Raw genomic sequence first — 20996 nt, 5'->3', positions numbered from 1 at the left:
ACCATAACAGTTCTGTTCATATTACGCTCTCTCACCTTTTAACTTTTCTCACCATCCTTAGGGGTCTGAAGGACATGGAGCAGGACATTTCTTCTATTGAGAAGCGTTTTGCTTATGGTTTCCTTCAGAAGCTTCTTAAATGGATGGACATCGCCCAGGAGTTCATTGCACATCTTGGTACTGTGTAGTATAGGCATTGCTACTGAGTCCCAGCATATCCCTTGACTAAGCACTGACTCATTTTGTATTTTAACAGAGGCTGTGGTTAGCAGTGGTAGAGTGGAGAAGTCACCACACGAACAAGAGATCAAATTCTTTGCTAAGGTGAAACATTGACTCTTCGTCAACTATTTTTAATCAGGAAGTCAGGATAATTTACATTTACATTTCTACACTCAAATTTAAGGTTTACACATTCAATCTCTATACACATATGTGCTAATGGCTTTTCATCTTGGGTTCTTTGTTTCAGATTCTCTTGCCACTGGTAAACCAGTACTTTAAGAACCACTGCCTGTACTTTCTCTCCACACCTGCTAAAGTCTTGGGTAGTGGAGGACATTCGTCTAATAAGGAGAAGGAGATGATTGCCAGGTCTGTGCAGTTCATTAAAAATGTTTTACTCTCTAAATTATGTGACTTGAACTCCTTACCATTTAGCTTTCCTTTAGTACAGTATGTTCATGTGATAGTGTCTGTCCTCTCCCTCTTCCACGTTTCTTCATTTATCTCCTTTTGTGCAATATCCTTTATTTCCTTGATCTCCCTTTTGCTTTCTGTGTTACTTCAAACATCTTTCCTGCTCTGTCTTCCCTTACTCTTCTTCTTCCTCTCCCTCCCTTACCTCTTTTCTCCTTTACCTCAGTATCTTCTGTAAGTTGGCTGCTTTGGTGAGGCACAGAGTATCTCTTTTTGGTAAGGAATCTGCATGGTGGCATTATGCACTGTCACCATCTCTGTCCCTTTCTGTCTGTTTTATTGTCCTTTTTGTCTACTCTTCCTCCCTCCCTTGTCATTTACATACTAATCAGTGTTATACCACAGTATTCACATTTAGTCTAACCTACCACTGTTTAATTCTCTCATCTTCCTGGATCTCCTCATCTAATGCTTTTCTCTTTAGCTCAGCTTCTGCTTGGCTTTGGTGTTTTCTGCAACCTGTTTTGTAAAAAGTTTTCTCTTTTGCTTTGAAGACCTCTCACACACTCAGAATAATACTTACACATCAAGAGTGATTTGAGCATGAATGTCTGTACTGGTATCCAAAGATGGTGTTGTACTGCAGCTCTGTCATGTGTCAATGTGGCTTATATGGGGCAGTATATGCACATTTACACAGAATACAACTGTTCAACTGTTCCATAAGTACTGTACCTGTTTATTTTGTCTAAGTATACTGTACATTATCCTTGATTAGTCAAATAGAAGGATTGTAATGTTTTTTGCTACACACTAACTGTATGGCCTGGTTTGTGGTTTTATTATAGAACATTTAATCATAACTCATTTACTATTATTAATAAATCCGTACTTTACAGTAAATGTAATTTGTGTAGTGAATTTATCCAGGAGAGCTCACACAACTCACCTTTGTTATTTTCAGGAACGGATGCAGGTGCAGTGGTAAACTGCCTGCACATTCTGTCACGCTCTCTGGATGCCAGGTAGCTCTATTCATGCCACATCTTGAATCCAAAATACAAACAAACTACGAGAGATTTTTTAACTGCTCCTTTGTGTTCTTCTTTTCAAGGACTGTCATGAAATCAGGCCCTGAGATTGTGAAAGCTGGCCTGCGTCAGTTCTTTGAGAGTGCCGCTGATGATATTGAGAAGATGGTTGAAAACCTAAAACTAGGCAAAGTGTCCAGTCGAAACCAGGTCAGAGACAGCACCATCCTGTGTTTAGTTTAGATTTTTTGTTGTTTTTCGCGTGCGCTAATATGTGTACTTTCTTGTGTGCACTCCTGTAGGTTAAGGGCGTGTCCCAAAACATCAATTATACCACCACTGCCCTTCTGCCAGTGCTCACTTCACTGTTTGACCACATTGCCCAGCACCAGTTTGGAGATGATGTTATGTGTAAGTGACGTGCTTATTTCTCTTAAATAAACTGTTCATTATTTACCCTTCAAAGGACTGATTCAGTCTCTCTGTCTCTTCTCTCCATCCTTAGTGGATGATTTGCAAATATCCTGCTATCGCTTGATGTGCAGTATCTATTCTTTGGGCACAGTGAAGACTCCACATGTAGAGAAGTGAGTAACAACATCTCTGGATAAATGAAAATCTGAAAACACATCCTTAACAAGTGTCTTTTACCAATTTACATGAGCTGTATAGAACATTGATTATGTGTACTCACTAAACATGTATGTAGCACAGAATCAGAGATTTGTACATATATCAGATAATATACAACAGCCTCTGCATAATAAACCATGAATAGGAAAAACTTGTTATTGTATCCTTTCAAAGGTTAATTGTCCATAGATATTTATTTGGTTTTATGGAGACATTCTATGAAAATGTTGTGATTTCTTTCTTCTGTGCAGACAACGACCAGCTCTTGGCGAATGTTTGGCCCACTTAGCGGCTGCTATGCCAGTGGCCTTCCTTGAGCCAGTTTTGAATGAGTTCAACTCATTTTCTGTTTACACCACCAAGACTCCGAGGGAGCGATCCAGTGGGTTTTAGCATTTGTCTTCTCTATCTTCCTCAGCAAAGCTCTTACTTAACTTTCTTTTCTGCTCTTTTCTCTCTCAGTCCTGGGTCTTCCCAACCAAGTAGAAGAGCTGTGCCCTGACATTCCAGAGCTGGAAGTCCTGATGAAGGAGATCCATGACCTGTCTGAGTCTGGGGCACGCTACACAGAAATGCCCCATGTGATTGAGATCACTCTGCCCATGTTATGTAACTACCTCCCACGCTGGTGGGAGAGGGGCCCAGAGAATTTCCCTGAGCAGGAGGGCCAACTCTGCACTGCTGTCACCTCTGAGCAGCTCAACCAGCTGCTGGGTAGCATCATGAAGATTGTGGTCAACAACTTGGGTATAGATGAGGCGTCCTGGATGAAAAGGTTGGCAGGTCAGTCGGGAGAAGAACAGTAAGCTAAAATGCTGTCATTTGGATAAAATTATGCTCACTCTTAATGTTATTGATTCCTGTATACCCCTTGTTTAGTGTTCGCCCAGCCTATTGTCAGCAGGGCTAAGCCAGAGATGCTTAAGTCCCACTTTATCCCCACCATGGAAAAGCTGAAGAAGCGCTCAGGAAAGGTGGTAGCTGAGGAGGAGCAGCTGCGCATGGAGGGCAAGACTGAGGTGGACAGTGAAAATGGGACCATCCGAGATGAGTTTGCTGTGCTTTGTCGAGACCTGTATGCACTCTACCCTTTGCTCATCCGCTACGTGGACAACAACAGGTAGCTGAAATGTGTCGAGCACAGTTTTGCTGATGCATAAATTCTGTATATTGTTAGTATTACAGTTTAAAATTATTTAAGTGGCAACACAACATACTGAAAAATCTGTATAATGTGTTGCAGTATCAGTATGTCTTTTGGTGTTTGTTTTTTGTTAATGCTTTTTTTTTACTGTTATTTTTATTTGTGATGTATTATATGTTGTAATGCTGGTTTTGTGATACAAAAAAAAACAAATGCTATCATTGCTTTTTCTGTAGGGCAAGGTGGTTGACCTGTCCAGACCCAGATGCAGAGGAACTTTTCAGAATGGTGGGAGAGGTCTTCATATTCTGGTCCAAATCCCACGTGAGTCTTCTGGTTTCTTTTAGTTTTTCTCTTAGATATTGTGACCTGTCTCTTAGTTGCAATTTACCATTTTTTCTGTGTAAATTCTTTTTACAGAATTTTAAAAGGGAGGAGCAGAACTTTGTGGTGATGAATGAGATTAACAACATGTCCTTTCTGACTGCTGACAGTAAGAGCAAGATGAGCAAGGTGAGAGGGGACATGCAGAAGGGTAGACAATTTAAATAGCCTGTTATTTATTAAGCTGTTTTATTCACTTACTCCATATAACATTACATCATTCATATTTCACTAACATCACCATTTGCAAACAAACCACTTTTGTGTTCTCAGAACAGCTGTTCTCAGCTGTTATCTTAACATCAGGTAATCCATTTAGCGGATGTTATTATAATAGCATCAGCGATAAATTATTATCTTCTATAAGTATCTAATATCATCCTTTTCCAGGACAATGTAAGTGGCAGTATATAGTGGAGAGATAGTATTAGGAGTGAACCTAACTATCTTTTCTTCCTACATCCTGTGTCGGGGTTGGACGCTGGGCCACTAGGCCGGAGATGGAGAGGTTAGACTGTGTTTGTGCACGAACGCTGTGCTGATCGCATGGCACCCTGAGTTTGGGGAGGCATTTCATCAAGCTCTCCCATGGACTACCACACTTCTTACACACAGACCCCAGTATTCACTCACATATATACACACAAACAGGATTATAAACATGTAGTTACTACCAGGAAAGAGCTCACTGTAGTTGACATTTTGTAATATCATGGTTATAATAATGAATTTATATTACTAAAATGATGGATTGAATAATGTAAAGTTAGCTGAGACTGCTTATATGAAAGAGTGCTTTCTGTGAGTGGGATATGTTTGTGGTTGTACTTAAGCAATATTGAGTGTGAGTTTGTATGTGTTAGGAAAGTGCGTCTATGTTTTTATATATGTGTTTACACTGATCAGCTACAACAATAAAACTAGGTCGATTTTATGTTGTGTCTGATCAGTGTATGTGTGAGTAGGGGTCTGGAGCAGCTTGATGAAAGCTCTTTGTTGTAGTTCATAGTGGCCTGAGAGGTTTCATGGGGCTCGGTTCAGCAGTTGTGTATGTTATTTGCAGAGAGCACTCCTGCAGCCGAGCACCATCAACTATTTTTGTTTGATTAATAAACTGTTTGCCTTACAGTGTTGGAGCCCGTGCTACTGTGCCACCTGTGATGTTGAAATTTTGTAATTGATGCTTGGATTTCTTTCAGCTTTTGTGGTTATAATTCCTGTGCTGGGGGACTCTTCTCTTTTCAGTCTTATCATTAGCTTTGTGTTGAAAACCTGTTTACACCAAAAGCTCATACCATCGCTTGCTCTCAGCATTAGATCAGCTTGAGCCGTAAGCAGCGTTTGTAGATAGCTAGCCTGACAGTACCAGATACTTAGCTGTCATGATATTTACTAACTGGGTTTTCACGCCATGTCTAATTCATTGACAACATTTACTTGTTAAATCATCAAATATTTAATCACTGTTTGTTTTACATGGTTGTTGTAAAGTAAATACGACAACTTCCTCTCCAAGGCTATAAATGGGCATTACTGTAGTGAGCCTCTGTTACCTGATCCTCACAGTACCACTCACTGCCTAAACAGCAACATACTATGCACTCTGAGGGCAGAGAGGTTGCTGTGAGGCCAGACAACAGTCAGTAATGAGCATTGGCAGCCTCAGGACAGGAGTGGCTGAGAAGAGCTCCAGGGCGATGGAGCCAACCCCACAAACTTGTATTGTTCTGTGTGCTGCTCAGTGGACAGGATGTGCCCTGTCTGATTAATGCATTACTAACAGTGACGCTGCATTGTGTCTAACAACTGTAGATGAGCAAGCAATGAAGCACCTGAAACCCCACTGGAAGTTGATGTTTACATTAAAATGTAGTTGTTAGTCTGTTTTTTTTCAGGTGATGAATTATTATATTGACTTAGTTGTTCAGCATGTTGTGTAAAATGCTACCCTGCAGTTGGTTCTTGCCACGTCATTGTGCCAATTTCCTGATATGCTTTGTGTTAGAAGTAGTTGTCATCATAAGTTTTGGTAAATATTCTCACCTCACAAAGATGTTTTCAGATTTTTTTTATTTGTGAAGCATAAGGTCGTGTGATTGGGACAGTGTTAGATTGGTCTGAACTTTTCTGTATCCCTTTAGTCTGGCGGTTCAGAGCAGGAGCGCACCAAGAAGAAGCGTCGGGGGGATCGTTACTCTGTGCAGACCTCTCTTATTGTGGCAGCGTTAAAGAAAATGCTTCCCATCGGTCTCAACATGTGCTCTCCTGCAGACCAGGAGCTCATCAATATTGCCAAGATCAGATATTCACTGGTACCTTTAAATATTTGAAGCCATTAGAAGTATATGCATGTACGAAATGGGCACAATATATCTATATATTATTGTATCATGTGTTCAAAGCACTTAATTATACAAAGAAATTACACAACTGTATTGTTGTGGAATAAAAATATCTGATAATGCATGTTGGATCTGTTTGTAATGTAAAAATAATCTCCTACAAAATTACTTTAGTCCAGATTCATGGAGATTAATTTATTTTGCTATTTGCAGTTTGTTCAAAGCCTGAAGTCAGTATTGTGTTTTTTGTCTTAAATAACAACTAAATTTCCAATGTTATTTCAATCTTGTCCTCTTCTCTTGTAGAAAGACACAGATGAAGAAGTGAGGGAGTTCTTGCGCAACAATCTACACCTGCAAGGCAAAGTGAGTGGACTTTAATTAGTTTTATAAAATATAATCCTGGTGTTTTATATAATTGATGCTCTTCTTTAGGTAGAGGACCCAGCTATGCGCTGGCAGATGTCTCTTTATAAGGAGATGTCTGGAAAGGCTGAAGATGCAGAGGACCCTGAGAAGGTGGTGAAAAGGGTCCAAGAGGTGTCTGCTGTCCTTTACCACATTGAAGTGGTAAGTAAAGACAAACTCAGACGCTGTGTGAGCATTCACACCTGGCTGTTTTTTTTTTTTGTGGCACCTTGTAAAGAGAAAAGCTGTTGCAAAGAAAAGGACTTATTCAGTAGCTGATTTTTCTTGCTTCAGACTGAGCATCCTTTCAAGTCAAAGAAAATGGTGTGGCACAAGCTGCTGTCCAAACAGCGTCGTAGGGCTGTGGTAGCCTGTTTCAGGATGACCCCTCTGTACAACATCCCCACGTAATGATGCATTTCATACTGTAAATCAATCAGTAATAAATTCAAAAGGCTTCGCATGAGCCATTAAAACCCATCCTAATTAAGCCTTGATGACCTCCACTCTCACAGGCACAGGGCAATCAACATGTTCTTGGATGCATACAAACGTAACTGGTTAGAAACAGAAGGTTACTCCTTTGAGGACAAGATGATTGACGACTTATCAGTAAGTCATAGTACTTTAATTTACTAATAATAATACAACTGGCGTTGTCCACAGTGTATACCAAGGTTTTTTGTGATGTATGTAAATAGAAAGCCATGGAGGAAGAGGAGGAAGAGGAAGAGGAGACTGAGACGAAGCCTGACCCCCTTCACCAGCTGATTCTTCATTTCAGTCGTACAGCTCTCACAGAAAAGACGTAAGAGCTTCTTGCTCCTTCTACAGCTGCTACAACCTTGGTACCTGATCCTGTTCTTGATCCCTGTGTGTTGTCTGATTACAGAAAACTTGACCTTGACCATCTTTATATATCATATGCTGATATTATGGCGAAGGTAAGACTCTAAGCTCTAACCCTTCCCACTCATTAATTTTCTTGTGTGATCTTCTACTCGGTCCCTGACCTTTTGTCATCATCTCTCTCCAGAGCTGTCACATTGGTGAGGAGGACGAAGGGGGAGAACAGGAGGGGGAGGAGCCATCCTTTGAGGTGCGACAGACAGAGATGGTATGGGGGGACCAGGGGAAGGGAGACAGGGGAGTCAGCGGAGAGGCAACTCCCCACGCACTGAGTGATCACACCAGGACATCACACCCGGCACACCCCCCCCACCCCACCCCTGCTACAACATTTCTCTTTTTTCTTTTTGTCTTTTCTCTCGTTCACTCACACCACTGGTCTATTTCCTGCTACAGTGGACTGACCTGTGCATGCCTTTGCTGAACTCTGCCCACCAGTGGGATCGATGTTTTTTATTCCCTAAATTGCATGACCTGAGTGCAGAGAGATGGTGTTTTAAAGACAACAAAATGAAACACGGGCCAAAACAAGGTATTATAGAGTTTTTGCTAGCGGCAGACTCACAATTTCCAAGCCTGATGTGCTTCTATGTTTTTGCTGTAGGAACTTACTGCATCTCAACAGACTGCAGCTGAAGTTAAAAGCATTTACAAACCACCTGCTTGAAAAACGGTGGAAATTGACCAAATACATTTATTCAGGTTTTTGTACTTCAGTACTTTGTGTACTTCGCCACCTGTCAAAACGTCATTATTGTACTAATTATCTTTTAAGATATAAATAATACAAAAAGCTTTTCAAAGACATCCTTGAAATATGAAAACATACTGAAAAAAGTTTCTGGTTGTTCTGAAAAGTTACCTCTTTGACCAAAAGGGTCCAAAATAAGATTCTAGCAAACCTTTAGCAGTCATTTAGCTCTTAAGTGTGAATTTAAATTAATATCTCAATCATTTGTTTTGCCTCAAAAGCCAGGTTTGGACACTGTGATGCTGTAGCTATAGAAACCCATGGCTATGGAAGGTAGCAGTACATCAATTTGCACAGCAGTCGTCTTGATGTACTGTACACTAACAATCTCCTCATTTAGCTAAATGTTCATTTTTAGGTGTATTTTCATCAACTAAACATCATTACTATCACTTGTTGGTACCCAATATGAGCTCAGAAATGGTTTGTGGCCACCCAAGGCTGAGTTAAGTAGTTTATTTTTTTTTAAATCTCTGATAAGAGCTACTAAGCTGAGTCATGCAGCATGTTTTCTAGCAGTAGAACCAGTTTTCTTGTGCTGATCTTGTGCTGCTCTTGTTAGTGTGTACTCTCCCACACACCAGCCTGTCCTGTCTCACACCCTCATGTATTCACCTGCTAATTAGGCTGTACTATACATGGTCTCATCTCATCTAACAACAGCTAACAACTGATAAGTAACCGATTTTGTTTGTCTTTACTTCGAATTGGACCATGTTAACAAGTCTCCCTCTCTGTGCTCACCAAAGATTACAGTAAAAGCCTGCACAGTCAGCCTTACATACTGTCCGAAGCCTAAGCACACACTCATCTAATCATACACAACAAGACAGACCCACACTACTCTCATGATCACATACAAACTCTTAACTTATCACAAAGATGCATAATTTGATTAAATGAAAAGCAGAACCTCTGTAACCAGAGAAAAAAACTGCTCTGCATTTATTTAAACATAGTCAGGCTTACAAGGGAGGGGGGCGGAGGGAGGGGTAGTTTCAGGTATGGGTGCTTTGGGTGGGGCTTTATGCATGCTATTAAGTGGGTGGGTAAACTCTAACCTCTTTTGTCAACAGGATTGTTATTCGTACTGCTGTAGTGTGCCATTTGCAACAGGTAGTAACAAAGGTAGTTGTGCAATGTTGTCTAATACCAAAGTGAAGTGCAGTCAGTATAGTTGTGTAGTAGAATAGTGTATTATATAGCAGCATAGCCAATATAACATTGTATTGCAAGTGTAATGTAGCACAGTACTGTTTTAATATTTTCAATCCTTTATAACTCAGATCTCCATATTTAAACATGTATGTAAAATATACATATATAAAAAGTCTATATTAGTAAAACTAATTATGCAATTCCTAATTAATTTAATTACATTAATAAATTAATAGGTGCCTTTCTCTCAACTTCAGCACCTCCCTCAATTTTCATTTTCACTGAAAAGCAGCAAACAGTGTTGCTGCAGGTAATATAGCTGTAGGTTTAGGAGAATAGGTTTGAACAACACAGAGTTGTACTGTCAGAAACAGTAGTTGCATGCTGTAAGTGTTACTCAGACAGCTGCCGTTGCTTCCGAAGAAGAGTGTGTAAAGTGTGTGTCGTGCACTGGGAAGAAATGTTTGCTGGCATCAAATGTTTGCTGCCTCTGGAAGATGTTAAAGAACTGGAATAACGATCTCCGCCACTAATACACTTTGCATTCCAGTGGAAGAGAATGTGTGTGTGTGTGTTCCTGTTTATTTTTCTATGTGACAATTATTATGAGTTAAGTCAATTTATATCAGTTTCAGATTTAGAATTGAGAAAGATAGAAATCATTTTAATTGCAGTAGCAGACAGACTGGATGCAGCTAACCTAACTTGTCAGAGGTGAAAAAAATTATGAATAGTAATTATAAATAATAAAACTCAATTATATTGTCAAAAGCTGCAAATCGTGTTGATTTCATATATTCACATAGTATTTTTTTTAATAGCTAAACTAGATCAGTAGCCATGTTTTTGGTCGTACTGTTAGAAGTAGATTTAGGGTAAATGTAGTCAGAACTATGAAGCTATTTGTTTGTGTTTGTGTTTGTGTGTGAATGAGTGCGGGGGGCAGTGCAGTTGCTGTTGGCAGGGTTAAAGCTGTGTCGCTTCTGCTCTGCTCCATAGGAAAAGGAGATGGAGAAACAGAGGCTTCTGTACCAGCAGTCCCGTCTACACAATCGTGGGGCTGCAGAGATGGTGCTGCAGATGATCAGTGCCTGTAAAGGTAGCTGCTCTACTCTACCTCAGAGCCTCTCACTCACATAATGCACACACTCAAACTTGTTTTAGTCTGTGTAGGAATTATATTGACTTAAATAATTTAATTGTAGCCTACTCTAATCTAATCCTGTCCTCTTCAAGGAATCCTAGATATGTGAGACACATGTCTTTCCCCAGTTTAGTTTGAATGAGGTCAGTGGTGAGATGTTAATGTTGCCTGGAGGAGTGTACTGTAAAGAAATGCTGTAATGTCACATCATTCAGTAGAATTCCAGCACAGAGCACTGCACAGTTCTGTGCAGTATTAATTTACAGTTTGTAAAATCTATTGTGATGGTAGAAACGACTGAGTCTTCTTTGAGTTCATTCTTCTTGGGTAAAAAAAAATGTAAAAAAACTTTCTTCATGTTTCAGGGGAACCTGGAGCCATGGTTTCTTCCACACTCAAACTGGGAATCTCCATCCTCAATGGAGGCAACAGTGATGTGCAGCAGGTGATAGAAAATATGACCATTCTACATACATTACCTTTTAGACAATGATAATTTAATTGAAAAGCTGAAATTTAGACTTTAACTACCTTAAATAATTTCAGATTATTTCTGTTGTCATTTTGTTGATGTCCAGAGAATGCTGGACTATCTGAAGGATAAGAAGGATGTGGGATTCTTCCTTAGCGTTCAGGCTCTGATGCAGACATGCAGGTCTGTGATGAATTTACATTTAATATCCAAGTTATTAACGTCTCTTGTTTTTGTTGTTAAGGTTTGAAAGAGGCTTCAACTGTAAACATTATTTGGTAAAAGTCTATTTTTAAGGGAAATTGGTTGAATTATATATTGTGAAAGTGACTGATGGCTGTGTTTGACGTTGACAGTGTGTTGGATCTGAATGCTTTTGAGAGACAGAACAAGGCTGAGGGACTCGGAATGGTTTCAGAAGAAGGCACCAGTGAGTATGGCCACAGCCTCGTACTGTCCCACGGTATCTTTAGACATGACACGCACAAACACACTGCCACAAACTTGTTTCCCTATTTCATTTTGCATTGGTTTGTGATATATTTGACATCTTTGTAGTTCAAGTCTGTGGTCCTTTCATGTGTGCATCTGTGTGAGTCTGAGTGTGCCTGTTCATGGATGCCTGGTTGCAAGTATGTTGTCATGTAAGTGTGTTCAGAGTGTTTGGAGCCATGACATTTGTGTATTAGTCAGAGCATTTTGACTGTTGATGTATGAAACTGTTTATCATCCCCTGACAGCCATGAGATTTTGGAACTCACTGCGTCTCTCTTTGTCTTTCTCTCCCACATCTCATTCACTTTGCCCGTTCCGACCCTTTACCCTTCATGTCCATGTCCTTCCCACCTGTCAATTTGCTGCTCTCACGGTTCTCAGATATGAAGCTAGAACGTGGTAAATGAAACTTTGCTGTCATATATTCTCTTTCTTTGCCTTCCTTTCTGTCCTCTGTCTTTTCTAGCTCTAAATCACCTGACTAGTTTTTTCCATGCTGTGAACTTAAAATGCATTTCATTTCACACTCAAGGAACCAGCTAAATGAAGCTTTACAGACACTTGCTTACTGTTGTTTTCTGGAAATCTTGCAATGATACACACGCTGTCGTAACAGTACTTAGGCATTGTATCGCTGTCTTTTCCATTTTCAAGTGATTGTAAAGTTTTATCTTCATCCTTGAGTGTTTAATCACAGATCTACTGTAACTCTGATTCTCTCAGTCTTCTGGCTGATCAATGGGAAGGAAAGGTAACCTCCTTCTTCCTCTCCCACTTAGGTCTCTTAAGTAGATCACAGAGATCTGCACTGACTCTTGTATGTGCCCCACAAACTCTGAAATGAATTGCAGCAGCAGTAGCTCTCTTATTTGCACCATTAACATTTATATGATTCCCCCATGACGTGGCAGTATGTCCAGAGCTGACCCATATGTCTGAACCATCTGTGTAAAGGCAATTTTCAGATCCTGTAAAATGTCCCCCAGCTTTTGAAGTTTTTTATTGTATTGTTTACCATGAGTGTGCCATAGAGTTTACTCTTGGATATCAGGCCAAAACCTATAACTGTGGCCATTTTAATGTTGGAGCTCAATTCAACAGGACATTCAGCCTGTACAGTACAGCAAAGTAAGAAGTGCAACAACTAAAGATGATGCTGATCCCACAGAGCTTAGATTATGTAGAAGTCAGCAAGGGTTACATCCCTTTCGTCCTTGACTTTCAGCCACTAATTGTCACAGCAGGTGGTCAGATGAATTTCACCACCTACAACACAGGCTGAAATACTACACACAACCGAGCATCCTTGGTAACGTCTGCGTATTGTTCCGGCTTTTATTAAATATATTTATATGTATGTTGTTATATCACGTTCCCTGAACTTCTTGGCTCAGTTGTGATCCCACTCCTTTGCTTGCTACATATATAAGATTGTTAACCAGATTTCACCTCCGCCCCTGATGTCTGTATTTGTTGTTGTGGGTGAACCCAGCATCACTGCCAGTTCTGTATTGTCATAATTAAATGTGAGCATGCTTGTGCATTTCAGAGAAAGGTTCTGTTTTTAAAGTTGCCACTTTCGGTTGGATTGCTGACAAAGAAACTGAAAATTGGATTAATTACAATTGACTGTTTAAAGGGTTGACTTTATCTATTTTCAACTTTTATCCTAGGGTTCTGGTTTGGGAAGTGCAAATGTAAAATGAATAATGAAAAGGTTCCTCTTACCTTCCCTATATTAATATATTGAGCTACATATTAAATGAAAACTCCTATGAACAATTTAATGTGCTGTTTTCCAGCTAGAAACAGAGACATATTTCAATATAGGAAAGGCAGAGAGAAGTGTAACACCATTCATGTATGCGTATCCCTCAAATCAGAACCACAGAAAGCCAGTTGAAAATGTGTGAACTTGTCAATATTTACATTAAGTCAGAACATACTGTCCCCACTTAGAAACCTATACTCCCCTACCTTAAGAAGATTAAGTCTTGTGTACTCCATACTCATAGAGTTCAGTAGATCTGTTCTGCATGAGGGTGTGCCTTGAGGTTCTTTGTGTCATGGGTGTTTCTTCACTTGTGTTTGTGTTGATCCCTTGTTTTGTGTCTTCATGTATCTGTGTATTCCACCTGTGTCTCACCTGCTGCACATTTGAGTTTTGTTGTTCAGTTGTTTTCTGTAAAAACTATACAGAGGTAAAGTTCCTCTCCTCACGTGGAGTAGTATGACGTCACTGTTAAAAGCTTAAAACACACAGTTACCCAGTCCAGATAGTTACATTCAAAGATGTACACAACATATATACAGTAAAGTAAGTAGAGTATAAGTATATAAGTACACTAATCCCTGAATATCATATACACATGCACAGTTCTGCTGTAGATCAACATAATCTCTGTTGATTCTTAATATGTGTAAGAATATGTGTTTATCAAAAGATTTTTTAATATATATGTATTTTTATATATCTTTCTAAATAATTTTTGAATTTAAGACCAAAGATACATTAATCTGTGTATTGTTTGTTTTAGTAACAACCATCCACTTGTAAAGGAAAAATAAACTTTAATTTGTTTTAGTAAAATATTTTTTTTTACTTGGTGATAGGTAATGATAGGTCAGATTTATTGTGATGCAAGAGAACGTTGAAGTGTTAAATGGCAATAGAAGAAGAGTTTACAACTAACTAACTAGAATACACTTTTAATACACCTAATTTCTAATCTGCTATTTTTGTATTCTAACAGAATAACACAACAGTTTATATATAAATATATACTTAATGTTGCTTGGATTCATGTCCATGTACTACGTTTCTCTGCCCAGATGAGAAAGTGATGGCTGATGACGAATTTACATGTGACCTCTTCCGCTTCCTGCAGCTTCTTTGTGAGGGTCATAATAATGGTGAGTCAGTGATGAACAGAATTGTCTTCTGAGCAAACACTAGGATGGATTAAAGTGAACTTCCAGCAAGAAGAGTACTTCACTGGCTAACAAATCTAAATATCTCTGAATTAGGAATTTCATGTGAAGTGTGTCTCGTTTCTCTTGTCTGTGTTCAGATTTTCAGAACTACCTGAGAACTCAGACAGGCAGCACGACCACAATCAACGTCATCATCTGCACTGTGGACTACCTCCTTCGACTGCAGGTCACTCTGACATACTCATATTGATAATCTGATATCAAGTCCAAAGTAACTTAATATGAAGCCTACAAAAAGATTTCCACTGGCTATAGCTTCTTCTGTAAATATTATTTAATATTTTTCCATCACAGGAGTCAATCAGTGACTTTTACTGGTACTACTCAGGAAAAGACATCATTGATGAGCCTGGAAAGAGGAATTTTTCCAAAGCAATGACTGTGGCCAAGCAGGTCTTCAACAGCTTGACTGAGTACATCCAGGTGAGAATGTTGCTGCATGGTTAATAGACAGATTCATAATAACATGATTTCATGTGATACATTTTTATTTTGGATACATGTATATAAAGTATTTTATTATTAATAATAATACTAACTCAGTCAAGCTAACAAATAGACAAACCACAACAAGAATCAAGACTAGTTGATTATTGACATTACTTTCAAACACAACACAACACTATAGCACTATAACAACATGAATATTTACTATGTTTATGTCTCTGCGTCTGTCAGGGTCCCTGTACTGGTAACCAGCAGTCTCTAGCACACAGCAGACTGTGGGATGCTGTTGTGGGCTTTCTGCATGTCTTTGCTCATATGATGATGAAACTTGCTCAGGTAAGAGACATCCCAGTAAATGTTTATTTTATATTTTTATATTATTTTATAATCATATTTATTGAATATGTGTAATTTAATGTTGTTGTTCCTGCACATTTAATAGCCATCCTAATAGATAGAATTTATTTAAAATGGTCAGTTTAGACTGTTAATATTCCTAAAAGAAGCAAAATCACACTAGTTGATCAATCTACTGTCGTGCTATATTCTTCTAAATAATTCAGAGGGTTCGCGTGATTCATTTCTGTCAACAGCATTAAGTTAAGAGAACAGAGACAATTTGACTAAACAGTTCCTGTTTCTTTCCCTGATTTTAATTTTCTCTTACTTTACATTTTCTGATTCTGTATAATATAGTTAATCCACCACTCCTAATTTAAGCATGTGTTCATTTCATACTGACACTTCAGAGTTGACACGCCCAGAGTTCGCTTTGAATAATGTGTCTGCTGTTAATTTGTGTGACCTAATGTTTTTTACTCAGCCTAGTTTTGAGCTTTGATTACTGTTGGTGCTGCTGTTTTTATTTTATTTTTTTTTCTTTTGATACTGGGTTATTAAGGTTTGTTTTAAAAAAGGTACATATGGTAATGTTTGTGTCCATGTACAGATGAGATGTTCCTAAATAGGTTTTTAGAAGCCTGTGTTTACCCCAAAGAATTAACATCTATCTGTCATATCTCTTATTTGTCCTGATAAAACAAATCTTTGTTAATTTATTAACACTGGATGGTATAGTTTGGCTGGTGCTGTAGCACAAAATTATCAAGGTATAATTTTTTATAAAACACAAAACAAAAACAAAATAAAAAGGATGATGATGGTTAACATTTTATTTCCATGTGCAACCCTGTTAGATGCATCCAGATCTTGGACAACGAAATGGCGTAAGAATCCTTGTCTCTCCGCAAATGCCATCTCATTTCGAGGCTTTGCCACATAATTCAGCAGCTTAACATTTGGCATCATTTACATTTCCCTCCTTGTGTGTCTCATCGTGTTTTACCAGTGTTGCTTTTTTCTTTTCTCTTTAAGTTACAAAACAACTCAGGTATTATATTTGTAATTCAGGAAAAGTGACTGCCCATTCAGAGAAAGATCAGCCACATTCTGAAAGTTCTTATTCTTTAATAAAATATTTTTTGTTTACAACAACAAGCAAAGTGACAAATTATTTATTTAACACTAAATATACTACTAAAACAGAAGCCTCTCAGAATTTAGTTCAATCGAGCATCTAAGCATCTTGCTTCGCTTCAGTTCATTTATCTGCATTTTACTGTACAGATTTTGTTGTTTCTGTTGTGTAGAAATTAAAAAAGATATTGTTGTGATTTCATTTGGCGGTTGATCCTTGCCCTACCCTGACATCCCTTTTCCTCTAGATCTCCACCAGCTTGACGAATACTCTGGACTGTCTAAAATATTCATGGTTCTTGTTATCTGCTGGTGCAGGTCTTAAGGAGATCAGTGTCTGCAAATATGTTTATGTCTTCCTTCCTCCTATGCTGCAGCCACTTTTTCAGACAAAGGGGAAAGGCGACTATGTCTATAGTAACAGACGCATTTTCTTCTCCTTTTATACCTGTGTTTCCAGTCTCTGTCTTGCTTTCAATCACATTCAGTGTACTTTAAGTTGTTAAAAATGCGTATTTTTTATTTAAAAATGCAAACCCAGGATCATTTTTGGAGTAGAGCACACTCTGAGGTAGCGTCTTTTAGTATTTTATGTCTCAGACAGAAGCAAATTATCTCAAATTAAACTGCGATATAATATCTGTGGATGTACAGCAGGTACACATGTTAAGAATATTCTTTTCTCTACTCTTTGCGTTTTTCTCTGTGATTTGGCTTTGGTGCAGGACTCCAGTCAGATTGGACTGTTGAAGGAACTGCTGGATCTACAGAAGGACATGGTAGTGATGCTTCTCTCTCTGCTTGAAGGTATGATGTCCAACTCAGTCTCTCATTTCCGTCACATATATTCTATTTTTTCCTCACCTCCTCTTGCCTTGTAACTCTCCTAGGTAATGTTGTGAATGGCACCATTGCCAGGCAGATGGTGGACATGCTGGTGGAGTCCTCCAGTAATGTGGAGATGATCCTTAAATTCTTTGACATGTTCCTCAAACTCAAGGACATAGTGGCATCTGATGCTTTCCGTGACTATGTGACTGACCCCCGTGGGCTCATCTCCAAGAAGGATTTCTCCAAGGCCATGGACAGCCAGAAGCAGTACACTCCTGCAGAAATCCAGTTCCTGCTCTCCTGCTCAGAAGCTGATGAGAATGAAATGATCAACTTTGAGGAATTTGCTGATCGTTTCCAGGAGCCAGCCAAAGACATTGGTTTCAATATTGCGGTTCTGCTCACAAACCTGTCAGAGCACGTCCCCCATGACACCCGCTTACAGAACTTCTTGGAGCAGGCCGAGAGTGTCCTCAACTACTTCCGCCCTTTCCTTGGCCGCATTGAGATAATGGGTGCCAGCAGGAAGATCGAGCGCATTTATTTTGAAATCAGTGAGGCGAACCGCAACCAGTGGGAAATGCCACAAGTCAGAGAGTCCAAACGGCAGTTCATCTTTGATGTGGTCAATGAAGGCGGTGAGAGTGAGAAGATGGAGATGTTTGTTAACTTCTGTGAGGACACCATCTTTGAGATGAACATTGCTGCATCTATCTCTGAACCTGAGGGAGATGGTGCAGAAGAGGAAGATGATGAGGAAGAAGAGGAGGGTGCAGGGGAGGAAGCAGAGTCTGGAGAAGGAGAGGAAGGCAATGGAGAAGAGGGAGCTCCAGAATCAACCTCTGCCTTTGCAGACTTCCTGAAGAGCGTAGTTAACTTCTTTAACATGTTCACCTTCCGTAACCTGCGGCGTCGGTACCGCAAATTTAGAAAAATGACAATAAAAGAGATGGTGATCGGCCTGGTTACATTTGTCTACACCATCCTGATGGGTATCCTCATATTTATCTATAACATATGCAAGGGCTTCTTCACACTAATATGGAAGGCGCTGTTTGGTGGAGGCTTAGTGGAGGGTGCTAAGAAGATGACTGTGACAGAGATCCTAGCCAGTATGCCAGATCCAACACAGGATGAGGTTCACGGGGACCTGCCACCTGAACCAGGGGCTCAAGAAGTCCAAGATGCAGATGGAGCAGCAGAACTCTTAGACGCTGTAGGAGGGGAAGAGGAAGAAGAGGATGGCGAGGAGAGGGAAGGTGGACGCCTGCCTGGCTTCAATGCTCCTGGTGGCCTTGGAGACTTTGGTGAGACTACACCTGAAGAGCCTCCCACACCTGAGGGGACGCCACTGCTGAAGAGAAAATTGGTGAAGTGTTCCTTCTCATAATTACTGTTACTGTTACTGAGTACTCAGCATGCTCTCCATTAATCAGTTAAATAACTGCAAACTATCACTGAAACAGTTGGCTGCTGCAGCGGGAGGACAAGATGAGGAAGAAACTGTTGAAGTTGAAGAAGAGGCCCCTCAGGAGACGGAGAAAGCAGAGTAAGTTGTCTACATAATTAACATATCAGCATAAAAACAGAAGCAGCATCTGCTCAAGATGACATTTTTGGGGTTAACTATAAGCTCTTCACGTGTGTGTGTGTTTGCTGGCATTCACTTTTAATCAGGTGTTAAAGCATTGCCATACAAACGTATTCTGTTTAAAAAGAAAAAACAAAAACTTCTTCCAGCACCGAAAATGGGGAGAAAACAGAGAAGGTAGAGCCTGAACCCGAGGTAAAGGAGGAAGTACCTGAGGAGAAAGAGGAAACAACTGTGAAGACCAAGGCGAAAAAGGAGAAGAAAACTGCAGATGACGGGTTTGAGCTGTGGAATGAGCTGGAGGTTCAGAGAATTAAATTTATGGTGAGCAGTTCTCTGTTAGCTACCCCATAATTATTTATTAGCAAAATCCATTTCAGACTTTAATGCAGAGGAATATTGAACTCACTTCCTTGTTTCCTTGCAGAACTACCTTTCTCGCAACTTCTACAACCTTCGGTTTTTAGCCTTGTTCATCGCCTTCGCTCTCAATTTCATTCTGCTCTTCTACAAGGTTTGTGCATTTGTAACCTTTGTAAGATTTAGACCTAGACATAAACCATGAAATCCCAACCCAGTTTGTTTTTTATTAGCTTGGTTTTCTGTCCCACCTTAAGGACTCAACTAGACTTATTTTGGTTTTGACTTTCCAGGTGTCTGACACTCCTCCAGGTGAGGAGGAGTTTGAGGGTTCTGGCCTCTTTGAAGGCTCTGGCCTCTTTGAAGGCTCTGGTGCTGAAGAGGATGGGTCTGGATTAGATGATGGAGGAGAAGATGATGACGAAGAAGGTCCCTTGTACTACTTCTTGGAGGAGAGCACAGGATACATGGAACCAGCCATGGCTTTCTTCGGTATTGTTCACACCATCATCTCCTTCCTTTGCATCATCGGCTACAATTGCCTCAAGGTAAGTGGTGTTCAGTGTGCTCCACAAAAATCCACCACAAGCTTTCATATAGTTTATCTTCTCTTCCTGATGTATCCTTCAGGTTCCGCTGGTTATCTTCAAGAGAGAGAAGGAGTTGGCCAGAAAGCTGGAGTTTGATGGTCTTTATGTCACTGAGCAGCCCGAGGACGATGACATCAAGGGCCAGTGGGACAGACTGGTGCTCAACACACCGTAAGACGACAGATATCTGATTCAAGCCTAGTCTATTTATTGTAGGCTGAACCTGACCCACACCCAAAAGTAAACAAAAGGTTCAGCCGTCAATATTTTAGCATCCAACTCTCTTTCCTATGATATTGAAAATGATAATCCTATTATGCAGTTGCTGGATGAAACAAACTCACCACTTATTATAAGGACTGAAAGCTATTTAAAAAATGCTAAATAGACATAAACAGGCTCTCTACATCCTGATACGATATTCTCCTTCCATAGTCATTTAACAGATGATAATTGTTATGATTTATATTTATTATATAATATTTAATGTGTTCACAAGTTAATAATAATAATTAAAGATTGTTTGATGTTTAATAGAAGTGTATCTAAAATTTAAGCCAGAACCTGACCTGAATCTTGAATGTTTATATAAAATAGGCTTGAATTTCCCACATACCTTTCACATTTGGGCCAGATAGATAATACAGTATATAATATAATAGGGTTTGAATTTGAATCATGTCTAAATTTTTTATATATTTCTCCTTCTATGCAGCACCTTCCCTAATAATTACTGGGACAAGTTTGTGAAAAGAAAGGTGAGTTTTCAGCTTTGGTTAAAAAATATCAGCTATGTTTTTTTCCTGTATGAGTTACAATGAAATGACACCTTTGTGTTTTGTCCAGGTTCTGGATAAATATGGTGACATTTATGGCAGAGAGAGGATTGCAGAGTTGCTCGGTATGGACTTGGCTTCTTTAGATGTCAGTGCCATGACACATGAAAAGAAACCTGAACCTGACACGTCAATGTTCAGCTGGTATGAACTGTTCGTATTTAGATGAGCAGTGGGATTGAGGTTAATAGTACAAAATGCTGCAGAATCAACGTGTCCTTCTCTCTGTAGGATAACATCTATTGACATCAAGTACCAGATCTGGAAGTTTGGTGTTGTGTTCACTGACAATGTGAGTAAAGGAAGCAGTTGACAATAAGAGTTTCCTTTAAATGTGGTGTTACTTATGTCTCTCTTTGTT

At 39.5% G+C, this 20996-nt stretch overlaps 1 protein-coding gene across 13 annotated transcripts in view; it reads left to right on the top strand.

Annotated features, from left to right (window-relative positions):
• ryr1b (ryanodine receptor 1b (skeletal)) overlaps window positions 1-20996 on the top strand; it is a 58627-nt gene that overhangs the window by 34208 nt on the left and 3423 nt on the right. For 3 of the 13 annotated variants that reach the window (XM_026364475.1, XM_026364464.1, XM_026364484.1), the window contains 42 exons: window positions 62-177; window positions 257-324; window positions 473-594; window positions 866-915; window positions 1604-1664; window positions 1754-1880; window positions 1973-2081; window positions 2176-2257; window positions 2555-2685; window positions 2766-3086; window positions 3183-3423; window positions 3684-3771; window positions 3868-3960; window positions 4325-4339; window positions 5973-6143; window positions 6480-6539; window positions 6609-6743; window positions 6876-6988; window positions 7097-7193; window positions 7283-7389; window positions 7474-7525; window positions 7618-7698; window positions 10399-10498; window positions 10909-10988; window positions 11122-11198; window positions 11372-11445; window positions 11892-11909; window positions 14343-14423; window positions 14582-14670; window positions 14799-14927; window positions 15183-15287; window positions 16148-16177; window positions 17153-17234; window positions 17318-18627; window positions 18725-18807; window positions 18999-19173; window positions 19277-19363; window positions 19503-19757; window positions 19840-19970; window positions 20515-20557; window positions 20646-20779; window positions 20867-20927. In XM_026364475.1, coding sequence (XP_026220260.1) covers window positions 62-177; window positions 257-324; window positions 473-594; window positions 866-915; window positions 1604-1664; window positions 1754-1880; window positions 1973-2081; window positions 2176-2257; window positions 2555-2685; window positions 2766-3086; window positions 3183-3423; window positions 3684-3771; window positions 3868-3960; window positions 4325-4339; window positions 5973-6143; window positions 6480-6539; window positions 6609-6743; window positions 6876-6988; window positions 7097-7193; window positions 7283-7389; window positions 7474-7525; window positions 7618-7698; window positions 10399-10498; window positions 10909-10988; window positions 11122-11198; window positions 11372-11445; window positions 11892-11909; window positions 14343-14423; window positions 14582-14670; window positions 14799-14927; window positions 15183-15287; window positions 16148-16177; window positions 17153-17234; window positions 17318-18627; window positions 18725-18807; window positions 18999-19173; window positions 19277-19363; window positions 19503-19757; window positions 19840-19970; window positions 20515-20557; window positions 20646-20779; window positions 20867-20927 — 5584 coding nt within the window. The remainder of the gene's footprint in view (window positions 1-61; window positions 178-256; window positions 325-472; window positions 595-865; window positions 916-1603; window positions 1665-1753; window positions 1881-1972; window positions 2082-2175; window positions 2258-2554; window positions 2686-2765; window positions 3087-3182; window positions 3424-3683; window positions 3772-3867; window positions 3961-4324; window positions 4340-5972; window positions 6144-6479; window positions 6540-6608; window positions 6744-6875; window positions 6989-7096; window positions 7194-7282; window positions 7390-7473; window positions 7526-7617; window positions 7699-10398; window positions 10499-10908; window positions 10989-11121; window positions 11199-11371; window positions 11446-11891; window positions 11910-14342; window positions 14424-14581; window positions 14671-14798; window positions 14928-15182; window positions 15288-16147; window positions 16178-17152; window positions 17235-17317; window positions 18628-18724; window positions 18808-18998; window positions 19174-19276; window positions 19364-19502; window positions 19758-19839; window positions 19971-20514; window positions 20558-20645; window positions 20780-20866; window positions 20928-20996) is intronic. The other 10 variants (XM_026364501.1, XM_026364510.1, XM_026364492.1 and 7 more) reach the window with 10 other exon arrangements.

This window comes from Anabas testudineus, chromosome 13 (assembly GCF_900324465.2).
Source record: "Anabas testudineus chromosome 13, fAnaTes1.2, whole genome shotgun sequence".
Classification (NCBI taxonomy): domain Eukaryota; kingdom Metazoa; phylum Chordata; class Actinopteri; order Anabantiformes; family Anabantidae; genus Anabas; species Anabas testudineus.
Note: the sequence above shows the minus strand (reverse complement) of the source record. Positions and strands in the feature narration are given on the sequence as shown.